The sequence below is a fragment of the Podarcis melisellensis genome (assembly GCF_964234715.1).
Source record: "Podarcis melisellensis genome assembly, chromosome: 15".
Lineage (NCBI taxonomy): Eukaryota > Metazoa > Chordata > Lepidosauria > Squamata > Lacertidae > Podarcis > Podarcis melisellensis.
In genome coordinates this window covers 12,458,761-12,480,683 of record NC_138532.1, presented here as the reverse complement: position 1 = coordinate 12,480,683, position 21,923 = coordinate 12,458,761, and the positions used below count along the sequence as shown (strand labels likewise).

General features: G+C 43.7%; 1 protein-coding gene across 1 annotated transcript in view; it reads right to left on the bottom strand.

The window, feature by feature from the left end:
* Positions 1-1,904: 1,904 nt before the first annotated feature.
* VSIG2 (V-set and immunoglobulin domain containing 2) overlaps positions 1,905-21,923 on the bottom strand; it is a 28,013-nt gene continuing 7,994 nt past the window's right edge. Inside the window, exons 4-7 of the mRNA XM_081891129.1 lie at positions 17,420-17,578; positions 15,452-15,571; positions 3,771-3,921; positions 1,905-2,053 (exon numbers count right to left, since the gene is read on the bottom strand). Coding sequence (XP_081747255.1) covers positions 1,909-2,053; positions 3,771-3,921; positions 15,452-15,571; positions 17,420-17,578 — 575 coding nt within the window. The 3' untranslated portion in view covers positions 1,905-1,908. The remainder of the gene's footprint in view (positions 2,054-3,770; positions 3,922-15,451; positions 15,572-17,419; positions 17,579-21,923) is intronic.

Genomic DNA, 21,923 nt, shown 5'->3' with positions numbered 1-21,923 from the left:
TAATTTCTGCGCAGTGGATGCTGGCAACAGGTTTGAGCTCTGTGTGTGTGTGTGTGTGTGTGTGTTTGGGTTGCCTGGACACATTTTTTGGCGGGGGCACACATTGAAGAAAAGAGATTCTGGGCAGCTCCAGGGAGAAAAAACCCCCCAAAACTGGGATACTTTGGGCAGCTGTGTCTAGCCTTAAAGCCAAGAATAAAGCCTAGGGTTGTTCAGTCTTAGTAAGATGGGGCTTAATACAACAAGACATCCACTGTTTATTTTTTGGGGGGTGGGGCTTGGTTAACTCACTCTTCATGCAACAATTTTCATGGTAAGGAAATGATTTTTAAAAAAAGGAACAACACAAAATATATAATCAGAACAATGGTAGTGGAAACACACGGTGAGAGAAATCAAGAGCATTGACGCATGAACCTGACCATAAATAGCCTATGAATACAACAAAAACATATTAACAGTGTGCTTTAAAGGAGAAAATTCCTGGATTATCTGGCACCCTGCAACATGAACCTGTTTCAAGTTCCAAAGCTTAGGAGCCATCATTGAAAAAGCCTGATTGGCAGTCACCATCAGTGAAATACACTGTGGGAACCACCAGAAGAGTCTCAGTGACTCATCTTAAAGAGCAGAGAGGTACTTATGGGAGAAGGCACTCTCTCAAATAGCCTGGACTAAGACCATAAAACAGGGATGGGGAACCTTCAGTCCAAGGGCCAAAGTCAGACCTCCAGGTCTCTCCATGTGGAACTCTCCTTAGGCTAACACGCCCCTCTCCATGGCTACATCTTTAATGGCCCTGCTTTGCACCCTCCTTGAAGGCGTTTGACTGACTAGACTGTGCCCTTGAACTCTGATAATGCCTCTTGTTGGCCTGTGTGGAGGATAGAGGCGGGTGGTTGGTCTATTAGCATTTATTGCTCCACTCACTTCTGCTTCTGGCTCCAACCACCAGCATGTGGCCCTCAGAAGGTTGCCTAGAAGCAAATGCAGCCCTCAGGATGAAAAACAAAAAAGGCTGTTCCCAAAAGGGATGCAGAAGGAACCCGGAAACAAATGGACAAATACAGAATCAAAGTTTAAATGCTCCCTGCATTTTACACTAAAAATAAGTCTGGCTCCCATGTTCCAAAGGAACTGCCGTTTCCGAACAACCTTCGAGCGCAGATCAGGTAGTCCAGCTGGAAAGCTATGGCAGATTGCACAGCAGTGTGAGGTCACTGTCTCCCAGTCTTGTGAAAATTCACAACACAGGAGCTAAATTCTAAGGGTAGGAAGTCCATAGAAAAGCTAGTGTTCAGTGCTACCTAGCAGGGAAGCTTGCAGAGTCATAGTAAACAACACTAAAAACTCTGATTGGATAAGGGGGCAAGTGATGTTGAACCACAGCTCTTGAAGGAAGTACTGTAGCTAGAAGTTATTATGAAAATTCATTAGCATTTTAGTGTGAATTATACATATTTTTGTTTGCAATTTTGCCTAGTAGACACATTTTTGCAAGACAATACCCCCCAAATATGATGCATTTTCATATGTGTTTTTCACAAAGATGTATTTTACCCTGGTATATTCATTTTTTGTACACGTTACTTTGCTGGAGAACGACCTCGCAAAATTCAGAGACATGAGAATTTCAAAGGAGAGCTGTGTCTTGGTTTGCATATTGTTTTGGAAAGTGAAAATAAGGTAGGTTGAAATGCAAACTGAATAGAATTTCTCCACCACCTCTATTCTGGAGGAGCTCTCATAAATCTAATTCAAGTTTTAACAATGCAGCAAGCAGATTAGGGGCAGTTTAGGACACCCTTTGAAGGATGTCCTAAATATCTTCAGAAGAAATGTTCTTCATGCAGTAAAACAAAATGCTGTAAAGCGACAACAAACCAACCCCACAGTCGCAGAGCAAGCTTAGACAAGAAAATTCTTGAGCTGGGATTTGGTAGTGCTGGTAGTAGATGCAGGCCTGCTAGATATGTTTTCCAGAAGATGATTTTCTGGCTGGCTTTCTCCCTGCAGAGAGGCCTCAGAAATTCCTGGAGCTGTGGCATCTTCCCTTTGGAAGAGAAGAAGGGGAAAAAAAGAGATGTTGAAGCAGGTAGCATCAGCCAGACGGTCACTATTTTCAAGTGAGATACCAGTGAATTCAGGCTGCACAATTATACTTGACTGAGGTTTTGCAGCAATTCGCTAAGGTTTGGGGCAAAAGTCCTTCCCAGTACTAGCTTGAGATGCTAGATATTGATCCTGGGAACTTTCCCATGCAAAATATGTGCTCTGTCCATGAAGGTAAAAAAAGGTAAAGGGACGTGGGTGGCGCTGTGGGTTGGACCATGGAGCCTGGGACTTTCCGATCAGAAGGTCGGCAGTTCGAATCCCCGCGACGGGGTGAGCTCCCATCGTTCTGTCCCTGCTCCTGCCAACCTAGCAGTTCGAAAGCACATCAAAGTGCAATTGATAAATAGGTACTACTCTGGTGGGAAGGTAAATGGCATTTCCATGCACTGCTCTGGTTCGCCAGAAGCGGCTTAGTCATGCTGGCCACATGACCCGGAAGCTGTACACTGGCTCCCTCGGCCAGTAAAGCGATATCCGCACCGCAACTCCAGAGTTATCCACAACTGGACCTAATGGTCAGGGGTCCCTTTACCTTTACCTTTACCTTAAAGGACCCCTAGACGGTTAAGTCGAGTCAAAGGGGACTATGGAGTTGTGGCGCTCAACTTGCTTCCAGGCTAAGGGAGCCAGCGTTTGTCCACAGACAGCTTTCCAGGTCGTCATGTGGCCAGCATGACTAAACCACTTCTGGTGCAACGGGACACCGTGACAGAAGCCAGAGTGTGCGGAAATGCTGTTTACCTTCCTGCCACAGCAGTACCTATTTATCCACTTGCACTGGAGTACTTTTGAACTGCTGGATTGGCAGGAGCAGGGACCAAGCAACGGGAGCTCACCCCGTCGTGGGGATTCGAACTGCTGACCTTCTGATCAGCAAGCCCAAGGGGCTCAGTGGTTTAGACCACAGCGCCACCTGCTCCCCTATCCATGAAATACATGGATTTCTCTCCATGAAATCCAACTTCTCTCTACTTTTAGATCCTGAACAGCAGACTGAGCAGGTGCACACATCAGCTGGTCACATTTTCCCCTATAGTAGCCTATTAAGTGGAGTAGACTGCATTGAAAGCTTTTCATCTTTTATATCCCATGCCTTGAAAAGTCAAGATGGGTAGCAAACAGACAATAGTGGAAAAGACTTTTAAATTTTTTTAAAAGTTTCCTTTCAGTATGAAATTAACTTAACCAGAATCCCCTTGCACCTGTCTGCTCAATATCACTTTTTTAAAAAAATTACCAGTCAACAGGACCTAGGAATTGGGAAGGGAGGCTTCTCCGCCTTCATTGCACCTTCAGATAATCCATCTGATTTGCAGAGCTATCAAACTACCTGTTGAATCGGACCTCGTGCCATAATAGTGGTAAGAGGGAAGACTGATGGCATTGCATAAACTAGCCTTAGTGTCAACAGGCCTCTGTGGATTTCTGGCCTTTAGCCAGCCTTCCCCAACACGGTGTCCTCCAGATGTTTTGAACTACAACTCCCATCATCCTCAGCCAGCACTTGCGAGTAGTAGTCTACAACATCTGGAGGGCATCAGGTTAGGAAAGGCCACTTTTAGCTCCTGGCTTCCTTGTTTTTGCATCTTTTAAGGATCAGTTGGCAAATGATGCTTGCTTAGAACCAAGGTGACCTTGAGGCGAGCCAATCTAACCTGATTTCATTCCCGCTGTATGTGGATTGTGTCTTCTTCTTCTCCTTCTGCTTCCTAAAGCGTAAGAACCAGAGGACTATTCCACAGAGCAACAGGAGCGCTAAGAGGACCCCTATGACAGCTCCCGCAATCACTCCAGCCTCTGCAGTGCCTGTTGTATGGAGAGACACAAAACACAAGGCTTCAGTCCTCAGCAGCGGCACAAAAATCTTAATGGTTTAGTCTATTTATTAATTGCTTTCCACAAAGCGGTCTCCAAACAACTTGCGGTATTTTAAGAGGGAAAAGAACAACAAAATCAGGAAAAAAATAAAATCGTTGTACAATGCAAGGGGTACAACAATCAGTGGGACAGACCCAATAAAACAGTATTATGCCTCTGAATACCAGGGGGAGGGAATCACAGAGTGCTGCCCCAATGCTTCCCATTGGAGCATTTGTTCGGCCACTGTCAGAACAGGATCCTGGACTAGATGGGCCATTGGCCTTATCAGTTGTATTATTCTTCCTTGCATCTGGTGGCAGAGAGTTCCACATGCCAAAAGCATTTCCTTTTCTACCTTCCCATGTTAATTTCACTGGAAACCTATTCTTACGCCTCAATCATGTAAAGATCTTCCCCCTATTTTGCACATCCTCCTCTCTCGTGAAAGTGTTGCAAACGCCTATTTTTGTTGCTGCCCTCTACTTCTATTTCACTTCTACTAGAACCTTTTTTTCTCAGATACTCCCTGACCACGTGGTGCCAATGGAGATGCTCAAGATACCGCTTCACACCATATGGCTCTTCCCAACTGCTCTGCTTTTATAAGCCATTCATTTTCAGAAATGGTTTTTGAACACGAAGATGCTGAAGATCCTACTTTCTCTACTTCCTATAGATTTTTTTTTCTTCCTCAAAATCTGAGAGAAACAAAAATAGACTTGTGAGCTGGAAACCTCAAACCGTTAATTTAATTTCGGAATATCAGAATATTCTTGCTTGCTTGCTTTCACCTACCCTGATGTAAAGAGAGAGAAGTTCTCAGCTCATTTATTTCCAGTAACCTAAAAACATGGACCTTTTCTTGACAACTTAAGCATGGGTGAAGAACCCTTGACCCTCCAGGTGTTGTTGGTCTATTTCTTTTGAAAATTTCTTGATCACTTTCCATTCAAAGAAATCTCAAAGAAACGGAAATCTGATGCAACCTATTAATTGTTAAGCTGGGGATGAGAGACGATGGAGTGTGCCGGGGTTGAAGTCAAACTTCTGTGTTAACAGCACCCAACTGACATCCCCCAGGGTACAAGCCTGGGCAGCATGTATGAAGGTCCTGAGCTGCCCAGACAACAAGACCCCCCTCTCGGCCTCACTGATGTGGTCCAAAGGAAAGCAGAGCAATACATTTGGCATTCACCTGGCTGCAGGAGTCTCTGGAAGGAGGTGTACAAGACACCATCCAGCCCTCTTAAGGACTCCACTCTGGATTTGTGTAGGGCAAACTCCATAGCCTGTTGTGGGATGTAACATCACTGAAGCAGTCAAATACAACATTTCCTGTTTGCCCACACAGGATAATGTTGCTCCAGCCAGGAGGACTTTCTGTCACACCTGGTCTTGAGCATCCTCCCCCAGCGTATGACCAGGTAGATGGGTGGGACTCCAGCAGACTCTACAAAAGGGCCAGTCATGTAGCCACCCATCTCTCTCTTTTGGTCCCTTCTCTCCAGTTTGCCTTTTGCTGTCTGCTGGCTCTCAGCTAGCAGCGCATGAGCTCATCCCTCACAGAGGATGAACCCATACTTTTCTCTGTAACTGTAACTACAAGCTAAGGCCTGCCTTCAGGACTATACAGTGGTACATCAGGTTACATACGCTTCAGGTTACATATGCTTCAGGTTACAGACTCCGCTAACCCAGAAATATTACCTCGGGTTAAGAACTTTGCTTCAGGATGAGAACAGAAATCAGGTGGCACAGCGGTAGCTGGAGGCCCCATTAGCTAAAGTGGTGCTTCAGGTTAAGAACAGTTTCAGGTTAAGAACGGACCTCCGGAACGAATTAAGTACTTAACCCGTGGTACCACTGTACTGTGAACTGAATCTAAGAAGCATCTAGAAGCAAACGTAACCCGTGTCCATGTGTCTGCGTGTGCGCGGGTCACGTTTCAGTGCTTCTGCGCATGCACATGACATCATTTTGAGCGCCTGCGCAAGCGCAAGCGGCGAAACCCAGAAGTAACGCGCTCTGTTACTTCCGGGTTGCCGCAGAGCGCAACTCAAATGCGCTCATCTCGAAGCACATTCAACCCGAGGTATGACTGTACTTGTAAAAGAAGACTGTTGTGCTGTTATTGTTTTTAAGAGGGAACTAAAGGGGATTTACCAGGAACAAGCCAATCTGGACAAGCTGGATTGCTTAACTCAAATGATTCTCATGAATCCATCAACTAGCTTCCTGCAATGTACAAAGGAATGTGCTCTGCTACTAGCTCACTAACTTGAGTGAGGAAGGATAATATTTAATCAATATATCCTCTCCTACTTTCCTCAACATTCCCACACCTTTTTCTTCTCCCAAAGCCATCCTGCAAGACAGTGGAGGTTTAGGATCAGAGTTTTCCTTCTCCTAGATGGGCTACTTTCCCAGGTTGACAAACCTTCTCTGCCCTTCAATTCCCTCTGCGGCACGTGCAGAATCCGCCTTGTTGGCCGTTGAATGCTCTTCCTGTTTCATCACGGCTTATAGCTTCACAAATAAAATTATTACGTACCTATCAAACCTGCACATATTTTGAAAATAAGGTTCCAAACAGACCCCAAACAGAGAATATGTTTAAATGCATGGGAAAGATGTAGAAGGGGGGGCCCCAAGAAGATGTGACTTAGGGAAGAATGAACCTCATCTCCTGCCTTTTAAAGTTAAAAGCAAATGCAGTAGCGATTGTGGGAGAATTTGATCAGGCCTGTAATGCAGGTAAGGAGGGTGTTAATCCTAGACCATTTTCCCAGTTTAAATTTCCTCCCTCCATGGGTGCTGCTACCTGCTTCATAGGAAACAGCCAGGTAACCCTGAAATCTTTTTGGAAACTGAAGTAAAGCTGTTTCTTTCAGGATATGGTATGCATTTATTTACTCACATTTCACTTCCTTCTGTATAGCCCATCACTGAGTCTCTCTCTCTCTCTCTCTCTCTCTCTCTCTCTCTCTCTCTCTCTCTCTCTCTCTCTCTCTCTCTTATTTTTATTAAATTTTCTGTTTTGCAATTTAAAATGCTCATTTAAACATCCTTAAAATATCAATGACTTCCCTTCTTCTCTGTCCGTGGCTCATTTTGCATATCATAAATCCCTGCACATGTCACAAAAACTAAGCCATTCAGTATTCCATTATTGCATCCATTAAAACTGATTAATAATAATAATAATAATTTTTTATTTATAGCCCACCCATCTGGCTGGGTTTCCCCAGCCACTCTGTTGAATTTATCTTAATCTTGCCAGTGTTCTCAGGTGTACACAATTTTCCCCCATATAGTCAATAAACGTTTTCCAGTCTCCTCTAAACATATGTTCTTTTGCTCTCTTATTCTATATAGTGGTACCTCGGGTTAAGAACTTAATTCATTCTGGAGGTCCATTCTTAACCTGAAACTGTTCTTAATCTGAAGTACCACTTTAGCTAATGGGGCCTCCTGCAGCGGCCGCATGATTTCTCTTCTCATCCTGAAGCAAAGTTCTTAACCCGAGGTATTATTTCTGGGTTAGCGGAGTCTGTAACCTGAAGCGTCTGTAACCTGAGGTAACACTGTATGTTAAGTCTGCAAGCTGCGCATATTCCGTCAGCTTAAGTTGCCATTCTTCTTTAGCTGGGACCTCACTCGTTTTCCAGTTCCACTTTATCTCTTGAGGCTTTTCCAACTCCTTAGGAGTCTCTCGTATCATTTTTTAATTATATCTTTAGCCTTTTCTCCAGCTTCACCCCTATGGTTCATCTTCACTTTCTGGGGAAGGGCTGTAGCCCAGGGGTAGAGCATCTGCTTTGCGTGACAAAGGTCTCAGGTTTGATCCCTGGTGTCTCCAGCTAGGGCTGGGAGAGCTCTCCGCCTGAAAAACCTGGAGAGCTGCTGCCAGTCCGTGTAGACAATATGGAGCTTGATGGACCACGGGTCTGACTCAGTAGAAGGCAGCTTCCTATGTTCCTAAACCAAACCAGTCCCTTGCCTTCAATTAATATTTCATTTTTCTGCCGCCATTCTCTCCGCAGCCTCAAACCCCTCTGCATGTACGCTCGGTGTTTTTATCTTTCTATCGTTCCCAGATGCCGTCCAATTTCTCCTCCTAAGTCGCTGTTCAGCCAAGAAGCGAAGCCAGCGAGGGGGGGGGGGGGAATCTGCCCACGGAAATGAGAGCTAATTAAATGAAAGGACCTGACCTGAGTAGGAAGCAAGTCAGAAAAACGGGATGTGAGTCGTTGAGGCGGCAATCAAAGCCCGGCACATTCTGGAAAGCTGTCAGAGCATAAATGGGCCAGATATCTCGCTGGTACCAACAATGCTTAATTTAAAAGAAAATAATACTGGTATTTATTTATTTGCATGCCAAAAATATGCTTCCAATCTAACTGGGAATCACAGTTAGTCACACAGAACTCTTTTCTCCTGTTCCCAGAGTTGTTTGTGGATATCTCAGGCTGCAGCAGAATGAGAGACGAAGGAGAGCAGAGATTCTGGGAGTGGCTGCAGAGATCATATAACACTGGTCCTGAAAGACCTACATTGGCTCCTGGGTACGTCTCCAAGCACAATTCAAGGTGTTGGTGCTGACCTTTAAAGCCCAAACAGAGCACCTTTGAAAACAATTTCACAAAATGGCACAGGCATGGTGGACAGAGCTTGGTTACTTGGTGTTCATGACGTCATGGACAATGACCAATAGGTACCTTTCTATGGCGCTCACATAGCCATGTTTCTGTTGGTAGCAATTGTTGTTGTTTAGTTGTTTAGTCATGTCTGACTCTTCGTGACCCCATGGACCAGAGCACGCCAGGCACTCCTGTCTTCCCGCAGTTTGGTCAAACTCATGCTGGTAGCTTCGAGAACACTGTCCAGCCATCTCGTCCTCTGTCGTCCCCTTCTCCTTGTGCTCTCCATCTTTCCCAACATTAGGGTCTTTTCCAGGGAGTCTTCTCTTCTCATCAGGTGGCCAAAGTATTGGAGCCTCAGCTTCAGTAGCAATAGATGTGCATTTTGGGGAAAATATCACATTTCCCTATGTACAAGATCACATTTTCCTATGTACAAGGTGTATGCACAGGGAAAGATGAGATCCTGCACATAAGAAGCATTAATCCAAGGAGAGGCAGCTGTAATGCGCGAAGCAAATGGGTCATGACTCCACAGCTGGCACAGGTTTGGTTTTTTTAAAGCACCTTCTCATGGAGAAAGTTCTTACAATGAATTCCCTAAAGAGGTAACTTCAAGCCAGCGTAAATTAACTTTAATGACAACCTTCAGCACAGCTGCAACAATTCATATCCCTAGAAATATGATCGAATGCCTATTATGTCCTGGGCATTGATGAGAACTGGCTCTGAGCCCAGAATTCTCTTGAAGAATTAACAGCAACATCGTTGGGGTGTCAAAACAGAGATTCGGTGAAGCAGATTTAGCTCAGGGATTTATCTGGTGAATAGGTGGGAAAGTGTTATTTCAGTAGGAACTGTTGAAAGCTAACAGCGAGAGGTGCAAAAGATAGGCAGATAGGCAGGCAAGCAGGCCAGGAGAAAGTTGTTGGAAAGACCTGACTTCATTTTAAAGGTGACTTTATCTGTCTCCAGGTTGCATGGCTACCTTCCACGGATCCTCTAATGCACTCTAGCTATTATTTTAGCTATCCTGTTTTGAATTTGTTCTTTATTTCAATGCACATTTAGGCATGAGATGAGGATTCAGATTCATTAAAGTGTTTGTAAGGCACCTGAGGTCCTTCTCCCTCTGCAGTGCAGGATCTGTAATGCAGAGGTTGAAAATGTAAAAAGGTAAAGGACCCCTGGACGGTGAAGTCCAGTCAAAGGGGACTATGGGGTTGTGGCACTCAACTCACTTTCAGACCAAGGGAGCTGGCATTTGTCCACAGACAGCTTTCCGGGTCATGTGGCCAGCATGACTAAACCGCTTCTGGAGCAACATAATGCCATGATGGAAGCCAGAGCACACAGAAATGCCGTTTACCTTCCTGCCACAGTGATACCTATTTATCTACTTGCACTGGTATGCTTTTGAACTGCTAGGCTGGCAGGAGCTGGGGCAGAGCAACGGGAGCTCATCCCGTTGCGGGGATTCGAACCATCAACCTTCTGATTGGCAAGCCCAAGAGGCTCAGGGGTTTAGACCACAGTGCAGAACACAACTGCAGCATATCTAAGAGATGCCCATCCAGGATTTGCTTAAATACCTCCAGCGAATGAGAGTCCACTACTTCCCAAGGCAGTCTGTCTGCTCCACTGTCAAACAGCTCTTGCTGTGAGGACATTTCTCCCAATGTTTAGACAAAATCTGCTTCCCTGTCATTTCCAGCCATTAGTTCTCCTGCTGCCTGCTAGAGCAGAGGCGAGGAATCTCTGGCCCACAAGCCAAACTTGACCTGCCAAGGGTTCAAATATTTGGAAGGCTACAGGTTCCCCACCATCGTCTTTGAGCATCAGGAAGTGAAAGGTCTAGGATTAATTAACACAGATGCAAGGCTGCGATCTCATGCTCATCATGTGAGATATTATGTATAATTTCTAAATTTTACACATCACTTGGCAAGACAGGAGAACTAATGCCAATGTACTGGAAGAAGCAAAGATCACCAGTGTTGAAGCAATGATTCTTCAACTTCGTTGGGCTGGTCATGTTGCGTGGATGCCTGATTATCGTCTTCCAAAGCAACTACTCTATTCTGAACTTAAAAATGGAAGGCGTAATGCTGGTGGGCAACAAAAGATGCTCTCAAGGCAAATCTAAAAAAATGTAGTATAAACACCAAAAACTGGGAAACATTGGCCTATGAGTGCTCCAGTTGGAGAAGAGGCTTTACCAAAGGCGTCATGAACTTTGAAGACGCTCGAACTCAAGACGAAAGGGAGAAACAAGTTAAAAGGAAGGCACATTTGGCAAACCCTCACCGCAATCAATTCCTGCCCCCAAAACCAATGTCCCCACTGTGGAAGGATGTGTGGGTCCAGAATTGGCCTCCACAGTCACTTATAGACTCACTGTTTAAACCGTGTTCATGGAAGTCAATCTTACTTGGCTACAAGTGATGAGAAGAAGAAGAAGAAGAAGAAGAAGAAGAAGAAGAAGAAGAAGAAGAAGAAGAAGAAGAAGAAGAAGAATTATTTCTTAAGCCGAAGAACATGTTGAAGGAAGACAGGTCTCTTTGCAGTCCCAACCCAATACATTTTTGTTACATTAAGAGAAGCAGCAAGTGACTCCCTATCTCCACTTTCTGCCACATATCTGTAAACCCAGATTGCATTTCAGGGCTGTTGGTAGCCATTCACTCTCTCAATTTCAGCTCCTTCTTCCATAATATATGTAAAAGTAACATAGCAGGGATGTTGTAAGCCACTCTCAGCCTTAGATATGCTTCCAACCTGCAGTGAACTGTTTTGGAGCACTGTCATTAAGTCATATTCTCTCAGCCTCACCCCAGCCTTAGGGATGGGGGAGAAATGGGATTTAGTTCACATTTCAAGGTGAATCTGCCTAAATTGTACCTTCAGAAACAATATGGCAGCCAAACTCGGAGCATCCTTCAAAATTCTCACTTCTCCAAATTTTGCAATGCAGTGATACAGCTATGTAATGCATACAAAAATTCATCTACCGGGATAAGGTGTGCATAAGAATGTATCTATTACTGAAAAACAACATGCAAAAATGAATTCTATCAGGGGAAGTTGCTTTGCGAAAACCTGTACGTTAGGCAAAATTGTATAGGAAAATTACACACAAACTTAGGAGAATTTTCTGGTGAGTTTTCATCAGGACTTAGAAAAAAGTGGTGTGGAAATGTGAAGAACTGTATGCAACAACGGCAGCGAGAATGCTACTAGCCCAGAGATGGAAGGAAGGAGAAGGACCAACAAAAGAAGAATGGCAGATGAAATTGATGGAGTATGTGGAAATGGCAAAACTGACGGGGAAGTTCCGAAGCCAGGAAGATCAAGTATTTTCTAAAGACTGGAGTAAATTTGAAATTGATTTAAAAGACCACTATAAACAGTTAGAATCTTTGGCAGGGATGTAATGACACTTGTAATGTGGAATGATTTATGGTAATTATGGTTATATAATGGATGGATAAAGGTAAAAGATGCAGAAAATTTAATCTTGAATATGGACCCCATGGAGAGAGGGAAGGAGGTCCGAAGGGGCAAAAGAACCCCTGTATGTTATTGTCTGGTTGTGTTTTATATGTATAAAAGTATCAAAAACTCAATAAAAATTACAGTGGTACCTCTGGATGCGAATGGGATCCATTCCAGAGCCCTGTTCGCATCATGAGCGGAACACAACCCACGTCTGCACATGCGCGTGTCGCGATTTGCCGCTCCTGCGCATGCGCGTGGTGTCATTTTGAGCATCTGCGCATGTGCGAGCAGCGAAACCCGGAAGTAACCTGTTCTGTTACTTCCGGGTCACCGCGGAATGCAACCTGAAAACGCTCAACCTGAAGCATCTTTAATCCGAGGTATGACTGTATTTAAAAAAAAAGGAAATGTGAAGAACTGAACTTCAAAACAGAAAATGAAAATCAGGGAATCTTAAACTGATAGATTTGCTCATCCCTACCCCCAACACACCTGCAATGTGGGAACACTAATGCTGGAGTATTCTGTTTCTCTTTTTCTCTCAACCACATCCTGCAATATACTGGCAGGTGGAGACAGAGAAAAGACCCATCTTGTACTTTGGCTCAAGCCCAGATTCTGACTCTACTGAGACACAATTGAAAAAAATCACGTCGATAAATAAATAAATGCAGATACATGTTGGTCGCTAGATGGCACTGCAAGCTCATGGAGATTTGCCTGAAATAGAGGAAGAACTTTTTTGCAAGTGGGGTCTATATTGTCAAACAGCCCCAGCGGATTTATCTTTCTCAAAGGTAGCATGCAACCCTCATGTCTCTCCTAGGCTGTGCTGCTGTTGCAGCAGGATAGCCATATGATGGGGCCTCTGCTTTCCATGCAAAAGATTCCTGATGCAATTCCCAGCATCCCTGGATAGGACTAGGAGAGATCTCTGCCTGAAACCCCGGACAGCTGCTGTCACTCAGCACAGACAACAATAAGCTAGATGGACCAACGTTCTGACTCCGTATGAGGCAGCTCCCTATGATCCCAAATATTCCAAATAAGAAGGATATGGCTATCAGAAGTTACTTGCCATTATATGGCCGTGTGCCACCTGTTAATAGGCAAGGTGAGGCAACAGCCTCAGGCATCAGATGCTAGGGGCAGAAGCGGTAGCCTCCTGGACAGCTGCAAGGATGCTATTTGCCTAGAGATGGAAGGAAGATAAGGTTCCAACCAGAGTAGAATGGATAATCAAAATAATGGACTATGCCAAATTGGCAAAACTGAAACCAGAAACCAAGACAAGAAGCTTAACAAAGAATGGAAATTTTGTACAGATTACCTTGAAGAACACAGTAAACATTTAAAAACGTTAGCAGGATTGACATAACACTTTTCATGTAATAACTGTATGGATAAAATTGGATATAATTTTTTTTTGGATTAATATTATAAGATGGAAACCATGGGGGAGCAGAGGGAGGTCTGAGGATTCAGGGAATCCTATACATGTATAAAATTGATTATATTTGAATGTAAATGACATTCCTACAAATTGAAAATTAAAAAATAGAAAAGAAGAAGCAGCAGCAGCCTCCTGACAGTTCCCTCTGATGTATCCCCACCCGTGTTCTTCTCTGCTGGGAGGCACACGGCCTGCTCTGCACCCCCTAAAGTAGTCTGTTGCCTTCAGGGGGGGCACTATCCTGTTGCCCATATTGATCTAAGATTCAGCAGCCAGCCCAGGTGGTTTCTGTAGGTAGCATGCAGAGGGGCTTCCTGTTGCCCTTCGCCTCAGGTAGCCCAATGTCTTTGGCTGGCTTTTTAGCTAGTTCCAACCCCCTCCCCTAAATTTTGATAGGTCCCAGACTCCAAAGGCTGGAGAGAGATTCCAGGGCATTAAGGACCATTTTATGTCCTTAATCACCCATCCAGTTTCTCAGTCACCATTATGTGATACAGTCAAACCTCGGTTCCCAAACGTCTCTGTTTTAGAACGTTTTGGCTTGCGAATGCCAAAAATCCAGAAGTAAATACTGTGTGTAATACTCTGGGTTTTGAATGTTTTTCAGAAGCCAAACATCCAATGTGGCTTCCGTTTGAGTGCAGGAACCATTGCTTTTTTCCTGGGGATATGCAGGGATATGCATAAAAGGTAAAGGGACCCCTGACCGTTAGGTCCAGTCATGGCCGACTCTGGGGTTGTGGCGCTCATCTTGCTTTATTGGCCGAGGGAGCCGGCGTACAGCTTCTGGGTCATGTGGCCAGCATGACTAAGCTGCTTCTGGCGAACCAGAGCAGCGCACGGAAACGCCCTTTACCTTCCTGCCGGAGCAGTACCTATTTATCTACTTGCACTTTGACATGCTTTTGAACTGCTAGGTTGGCAGGAGCAGGGACCAAGCAACGGGAGCTCACCCCGTCGCGGGGATTTGAACCGCCAACCTTCTGATCGGTAAGCCCTAGGCTCTGTGGTTTAACCCACAGGGCCACCTGCATCCCTAGGGGTATGCATACCCATAAGCATTTTGTGACACTAAGTTTGGCCTCATTGAGGGGCATTATTTCAATATAAGTAGAAAAATTAGAGTACCCTGAAACATTTTTTTTAATAGAAAAAAGTACGGCTTGCAACCAGTCGGAAGCAGCACCTTGGTTGTCGAACATTTGAGAAGCCAAACAGGCTTCCGGAACGGATTACAGTGGTGCCTCGCAAGACGAAATTAATCCGTTCCGCGAGTCTCTTCGTCTTGCGGTTTTTTCGTCTTGCGAAGCACGGCTATTAGCGGCTATTAACGGCTAAGCGGCTTAGCGGCTTTAAGAAAAAGGAAAAAAAAAACTTGCAAGAACTCGCAAGCCCATAGGGAAATTCGTCTAGTGAAGCGACGCAAAAACCGAAAAACCATTTCGTCTTGCGCGTTTTTCGTTTTGCGAGGCATTCGTCTTGCGGGGCACCACTGTACGTTCGACAACTGAGGTTTGACTGTATCTCACTTCGGCTTACTGAGGTGTGTGGGATATAGCTGTTAATGATTAATTAACACGTACCATTAAGGTAAGAGGGGGAATATGCAGGAGAAATGACTTTGAGGAGTTATGGAGGATATATGTAGAATTTGTACTGTTAAAACGGAAAGGGGTCAAAGCATTGCAAGACGTGTTGAAATTTTGGGAGGTTGGATAGTTACAATGGAATGGTCTTGGTGGTGGGGTGCACATTTTTATTCTTATTTATTTATTATTATTACTTTGTCCCAAAAAATTTTTTCCAGGCTTACTGAGGTGGCCACACTCATGACAACAGCCAGGCACTCAAGTAGGTAAACACAAAGCTAGACACCTGTCCTCACCTGTCACATGAATGGTGAGCTCGCATTTCTGTTGTCCAAACTCGTTGGAGGCAAGACATTGATACGTCCCAGAGAATGCGAGTGAGATGTTTCTCAGCCACAGATTCCCTGTTTTGTCATCTGTGGGGAGGGAAGAAGAAGAAGTGAAGTTTAGGGTCAATTTGCCCAGTCTAAAAGAACGGCACAGCCTGCCTATTAATTGCTGGACCCTGTAAGCAGATGAAAAGATTAGCAGGATTTTAATCTCACTTGTAATGTAACAAATACTATGGACAACAAGGTTAGATTTGAAATATAGATTATGAAATAATTTGCAGTTGAAAACATTGACAATAGGACCCATGGAGGGGAATGGCGTGTGTGTGTGTGTGTTGAGATTCAGAGAAATCTCTCTATATGGATAAGTACTTGATTTTGTTATAAACTTGTACAGTGGTACCTTGGTTCTCAAACTTAATCTGTTCTGGAAGTCCATTTCAAAACCAAAGCGTTCCAAAACCAAGGCGTGCTTTCCCATAGAAAATAATGCAAAACGGATTAATCTGTTCCAGACTTTTAAAAACAACCCCTAAAACAGCAATTTAACATGATTTTTACTATCTAATGAGACCACTGATCCATAAAATGAAAGCAATAAACAATATAGTACAGTCACACAATCAATCAATCAGTAGCTGAACTGGGTTCCACACAGTCACAGAAACAAAACAAAAAAGCCGCAAAAACAAAAATGCAAAAGAAATAGTAAAAACTGACAGACCTCAGTGTAACACTCAAAACAGAGGTGTGGCACTCAAATCAGAGGCGTAACACTCAAAATAGTTTGGCTTCCAAAGAAAGTTTGCAAAGTGGAACACTTACTTCCAGGTTTGCAATGTTTGGGTTCCAACTTGTTTGAGAACCAAGGTACCACTGTATTTGCAAAATCAAATAAAAATGATTTTAAAAATATATATTGCTGGACCCAGTTTGTTTGGAGGAATTAAACGTAGCACCCCATTCGATCAGTGTTTCCCAACCTTTTTCCGACCACGGCCCCCTTCCCTTCCGACCTCGTTTCCTTCCTGTGGCTCCCCACCCTGTCCTACCAGTAGGAAGGTAGCTATTTAAATATTTTGTTTTGCAAAACATGCTTTATTTTTATTTTTTTAAATAATTTATACAAAATACAATTACATAAAATGATAGGAACATAATGAAATATTATTGAAGCAGAGTGGGAAACCTGCAGATAACAGTCCAAAAGCATAGCCTCCAACATTTCTCCAATGAAAATAGGGGTGTTCTATTCCATAATACTAATTTTACTGTTTATACCCCACACATCTTACTGGGTTGCTGCAGCCACTCTGAGCAGCTTCCAACATATATAAAAGCATAACAAAACTTTTTTAAAACCTATGCAAGGCTGCCTTCAGATGGCATGGTGGTGGGGAAACTCCACACCCTTCAACACTTTTCTGGTGAAAATAGGGACGTCCTAAGAAAAAAGTGAGACATTCTGGGATTGAATCAGAAACTGGGATGACTTCTGTAAATCGGGGACTATCCCTGGAAAATAGGGACCGTTGGAGGGTCTGCAAAAGGCGCACAGGGAGTTCTGTATATATGGGAGAATTTTAAAAATCAAGTGGTACTCAATGACCTGGTACAAGAAGATATGCCGTTTACCTTTCTGCTGCAGTGGTACCTGTTTATCTACTTACACTGGTGTGCTTTTGAACTGCTGGGTTGGCAGGGGCTGGGACTGAACAACGGGAGCTCACCCCGTCGCAGGCATTTGAACCACCGATCTTCCAATCGGCAAGCCCAAGAGGCTCAGTGGTTTAGACCACAGCACCACCCGTGTCCCTGCACATCTATCTGCATTACCCTCTTGGTAAGAACGAAAATTGCACCAATGCAGTTTTCCTTTTCCAAAGTGTTCCTTAATAGTAATGTATCTGAAGAGAGTAGTTATTCACTTACCTTGCACCATATTGGACAGAGGTAGCGGAGTCTTGGTATCCAGCCGTGTCCAGGAATAAGTTGGCGAAGGCACGCCTTCGGAAGAATTGCAGGTCAGACGGGCATCTGAACCCACGGAAGCAGAAGTGGTCCCTTTGCACACCGGAGTGGATGGAGGCACTGTTGGGGGGGGGGGAGATAATTCAGTGCTAGGACACATAGAATCATAGAATTGTACAGTTTGCCTTTAAATTTATTTATTTGGTTTTTCAAATTAAAATTTTACAGAGATATATCAGACATAAGTCATAAAGAGGAAGCAGCCCCGACTAAAGAAAACTGGCAAACCAAGTTAATGGACTATGCTGAAATGGCGAAACTAACTGCAAAGCTCAGAAATGAAGAGGACGAGAAATTTAAAAAAGAATGGGAAATGTTTATTTTGTATTTGCAAAAGTATTGTAAACAGGTTAATTAATACATTGGCATGATTTTAAGAACACTTGTAATTTTAGAAATAGGACAGGAAATCTGAAGTCAAATAATAATAATTTGGAGTAGAAATGATATGCAATTGAAAAGAAAATTTAAGGGACCAGGGATGGAGGGGGGGACGGAAGACACGGGATTCAGAAAATCCCATTTTATGGATTTGACATTGCTTTTGTGTGTATTTTTCTTTGTTTGTGGTTCTTACTGTGTTTCTTTTACTCTGGTTATTTTTGTTGAAAATTTAATAAAAATACTATATAAAAAAGGAAGTGGTTCAAAACGGACAAAGCCCCCTTGAAGGCATGCTCCCATCCGCACTATACATTCAAAGCACTATCATACCACTTTAAACAGTAGGGAAGAGCATGTGATGTATCATTGCAATAAATGTTAAACTGAACAATCATGTGTTCTTGGCTATTTGTGTGCAGGGAGAAAGGGACTGGGGGCTTTCAGATGTACCCCTTCCCATGGAAACCCAACACACTCTGAGGGGTGTTTCCAGGTTTTTTTTTGGGGGGGGGAGAGAATGTGCTTTAAATGTATGGTGTTTATGCAGCCATAGAGTCATAGATCTGAAAGAAGTCCTAGAGTGAGAGCATCCCCAACAGATGTTTGTCCAGATTCTGCTTGAAAATGTCCTCTGGAGACATTTATCCTTCTAGGTAACTGGTTCCCTTGGCAAACTGCTCTTAAACTGAATACATTTCTCCTTATACATAACCAAGTTCTCCCTGCCTGCAACTTAAACCCATTCAACCGAGTGGGTTAACTTAAACCCATTCCCCACCCTGCCCTCTTGGGAAACGGAGACAAAACGTTTGGCCTGCTTTCAGCATGGTTGCAGGACTGCGTCCCTTCTATTCAATTGTTATGGACTGAGTTGAATAGGATTCAGAATGCAGCAGTCTCATTGGTCCTAGAACAATAGGACCCAGATTGGAGTGTAGCACCCTGCTTGTGGTTAACGCTTAGCTGGAATGAAATATTCAACGCAGCAATAGAGAAATTAAAATAATAATTTATTTGTCAGACAAATAAATGAGAGACACAGTGGTATATGGTTACCAAAGCTCTGCCCACTCCAGCCCTGATGGCCAGCACTTATATTTCCTCAGCTCAGCCCCCTTGCTCCTCCTTTGGCTGCCTCTGTCCAATCAGCCTGGTTGAAATTCCTATTGGCTGTTTGCTAGAATCAATCATAAAAGATACACCCATTTCCTATTACCTTTTATGGGAGACAAAGAGCTATATTTCCTTCTATCTATAAATGGCAAACAAGTAGCCATATGTCTTACATTTGCCTCAACAAGGCACCTTAATTACCAGATCACCTCTTGCCCTTCTTGCCCTTTTGCCCTCCAAAACAGATGGTTAATGGTTTTAAATTTTTATCTTAAACAGAGATCAGAGATCTTGGGTTCACATTCTCACACACCATCAATGAAATAAGAATCTAACATAAGAATCTAACATTTCTTACTTTCTAAATCCTTTGCATAATTACATTTAAGCCAATATATTTCATACATAACATAGATAGATTTTTAGAAGCAAAGGCCTTTTCAAAGTAAAAACTTCTTCAGTTTACAACCCCCTTTCCTGGCCAGCTGCTTTTCCCATTAGCTCTTGCCCTTTAACCTTAGGAAAATGTGGCTCAAGTCTCTAATGGGAGACACGTGGTATTATATTTTGTTAAACAATGACTCCTACTATTTACCAACTCTTAATTAGTGCTTTTGCAGCTTGATTGTATTCTGTAGGGTCAGTAACCTAGTAACCTTTGCTCTCAGCCTGTAATTCCCTTTTTACAACTTTGAGAATTTTGGCTCCTGCTATAAATAAATCAGGGGGGGGGGGCTTTGTCCAGGAGGATAAACATCTGCCAAAAGTCTTTTAGACAGCTGGTCTTCTGCCTGGCATTAAAAACACACAAGCATCTGCAAATATATATATATATATATATTTGCTTTCGTAGATTTTCACGGGTACAGGAATGCAGGTTTTGGTGTCCTCGGGTGTCTTCCCGTGTAAAAGTTGGGGTGTCTAGGCGACGTTTCGACGAGGTCTCACTCGTCATCTTCAGGCTGGTGCTTTCGGCTTCTTGTTACTGGAACAGAGCAGGATCTCAGTGTTTGAGTTCCTATAAATACTGTTGAGGGGGTGTGGTGTATAGCCTCCAATGTTCTGGGCAGAGAGGAAGTTCCCAGGCTAGTGTGCCTTTTCTTCTTTTGTTCCTTAATTACTTGAGGGATATCTTGAGTGATTTCTTGAGTGATATCCTGAGTACCACTTAGTACAGCCATCTTCTCAGAAAAACTCTTCACAAAGTTCAAGAGGTCAAGACACAAAGACTTTAGCAACTAATCCACACCTAATGACCCACCTAAGTGGTACTCAGGATATCACTCAAGAAATCACTCAAGATATCCCTCAAGTAATTAAGGAACAAAAGAAGAAAAGGCACACTAGCCTGGGAACTTCCTCTCTGCCCAGAACATTGGAGGCTATACACCACACCCCCTCAACAGTATTTATAGGAACTCAAACACTGAGATCCTGCTCTGTTCCAGTAACAAGAAGCCGAAAGCACCAGCCTGAAGATGACGAGTGAGACCTCGTCGAAACGTCGCCTAGACACCCCAACTTTTACACGGGAAGACACCCGAGGACACCAAAACCTGCATATATATATATATATATATATATATATTTGCTTTCGTAGATTTTCACGGGTACAGGAATGCAGGTTTTGGTGTCCTCGGGTGTCTTCCCGTGTAAAAGTTGGGGTGTCTAGGCGACGTTTCGACGAGGTCTCACTCGTCATCTTCAGGCTGGTGCTTTCGGCTTCTTGTTACTGGAACAGAGCAGGATCTCAGTGTTTGAGTTCCTATAAATACTGTTGAGGGGGTGTGGTGTATAGCCTCCAATGTTCTGGGCAGAGAGGAAGTTCCCAGGCTAGTGTGCCTTTTCTTCTTTTGTTCCTTAATTACTTGAGGGATATCTTGAGTGATTTCTTGAGTGATATCCTGAGTACCACTTAGGTGGGTCATTAGGTGTGGATTAGTTGCTAAAGTCTTTGTGTCTTGACCTCTTGAACTTTGTGAAGAGTTTTTCTGAGAAGATGGCTGTACTGCACTTAGTTGTGCTCTGGCTTGGCTTCGTGTATAGGGGCGAGCTGTGGTTTTGTGGCCTGTGTCAGCCAGATCTGTGTAGGGATTGCAGGGGGGTGCAGCATCCGGAGGTGCACAAATAAACTCCGTAGCCAAGACTCTCATCTCCAGAACCAAACGCCTGGCTGACAAAGACCACTTGACAACTGAGTTACAGAATCTCTCAAATGTGTTAATTGCCAATGGATACCAGCAAAACAGGGTTACGAAGCTAATCCAAAAAGAAACACCCCCCAAAAACCAAGACACAGAAGAAAACAATGGCATGGCCCTCCTTCCTTATATCAAGGGCACTACAGATAAAATTAGCAAAATCCTCCATAAACACAATATCAAAACAGCCTTTTGCACCAACCAAAAAATAGCCAATATCCTCAGAAACCCCAAGGATAAAATCCAGTTGGAAAACCAAGGGGTCTATGAAATACCCTGCAAAGTCTGCCCAGCCACGTACATTGGACAAACAAACAGACGAATAAATGCACGTATCGCAGAACACAAGAATGCCGTCAAAAAAGAAGAAAAAACTTCCTCTCTTTTCCAACACATGAAAGAAACAGGACACGAAATTAATTTTGCAGATTCCAAATTGCTCTTTAACATGGAACATCACCACAAGAGAATAATCATGGAAGCCATCGAGATAGAGAAACACCCTCACAACATGAACAAGCGTGACGACACATCCCACTTGCCAGACATCTGGAAATTAGCCCTCCCCACAAAAACTGACACCAGATCCAGAGGCACACAGAACGCCATCACCAATCAACCACACCAGACCCAAACCCAGACCCTCTCCACAGATAAATTACAGACACCATCCAGTAGCCAAACCATGGTGGCACCTCCGGATGCTG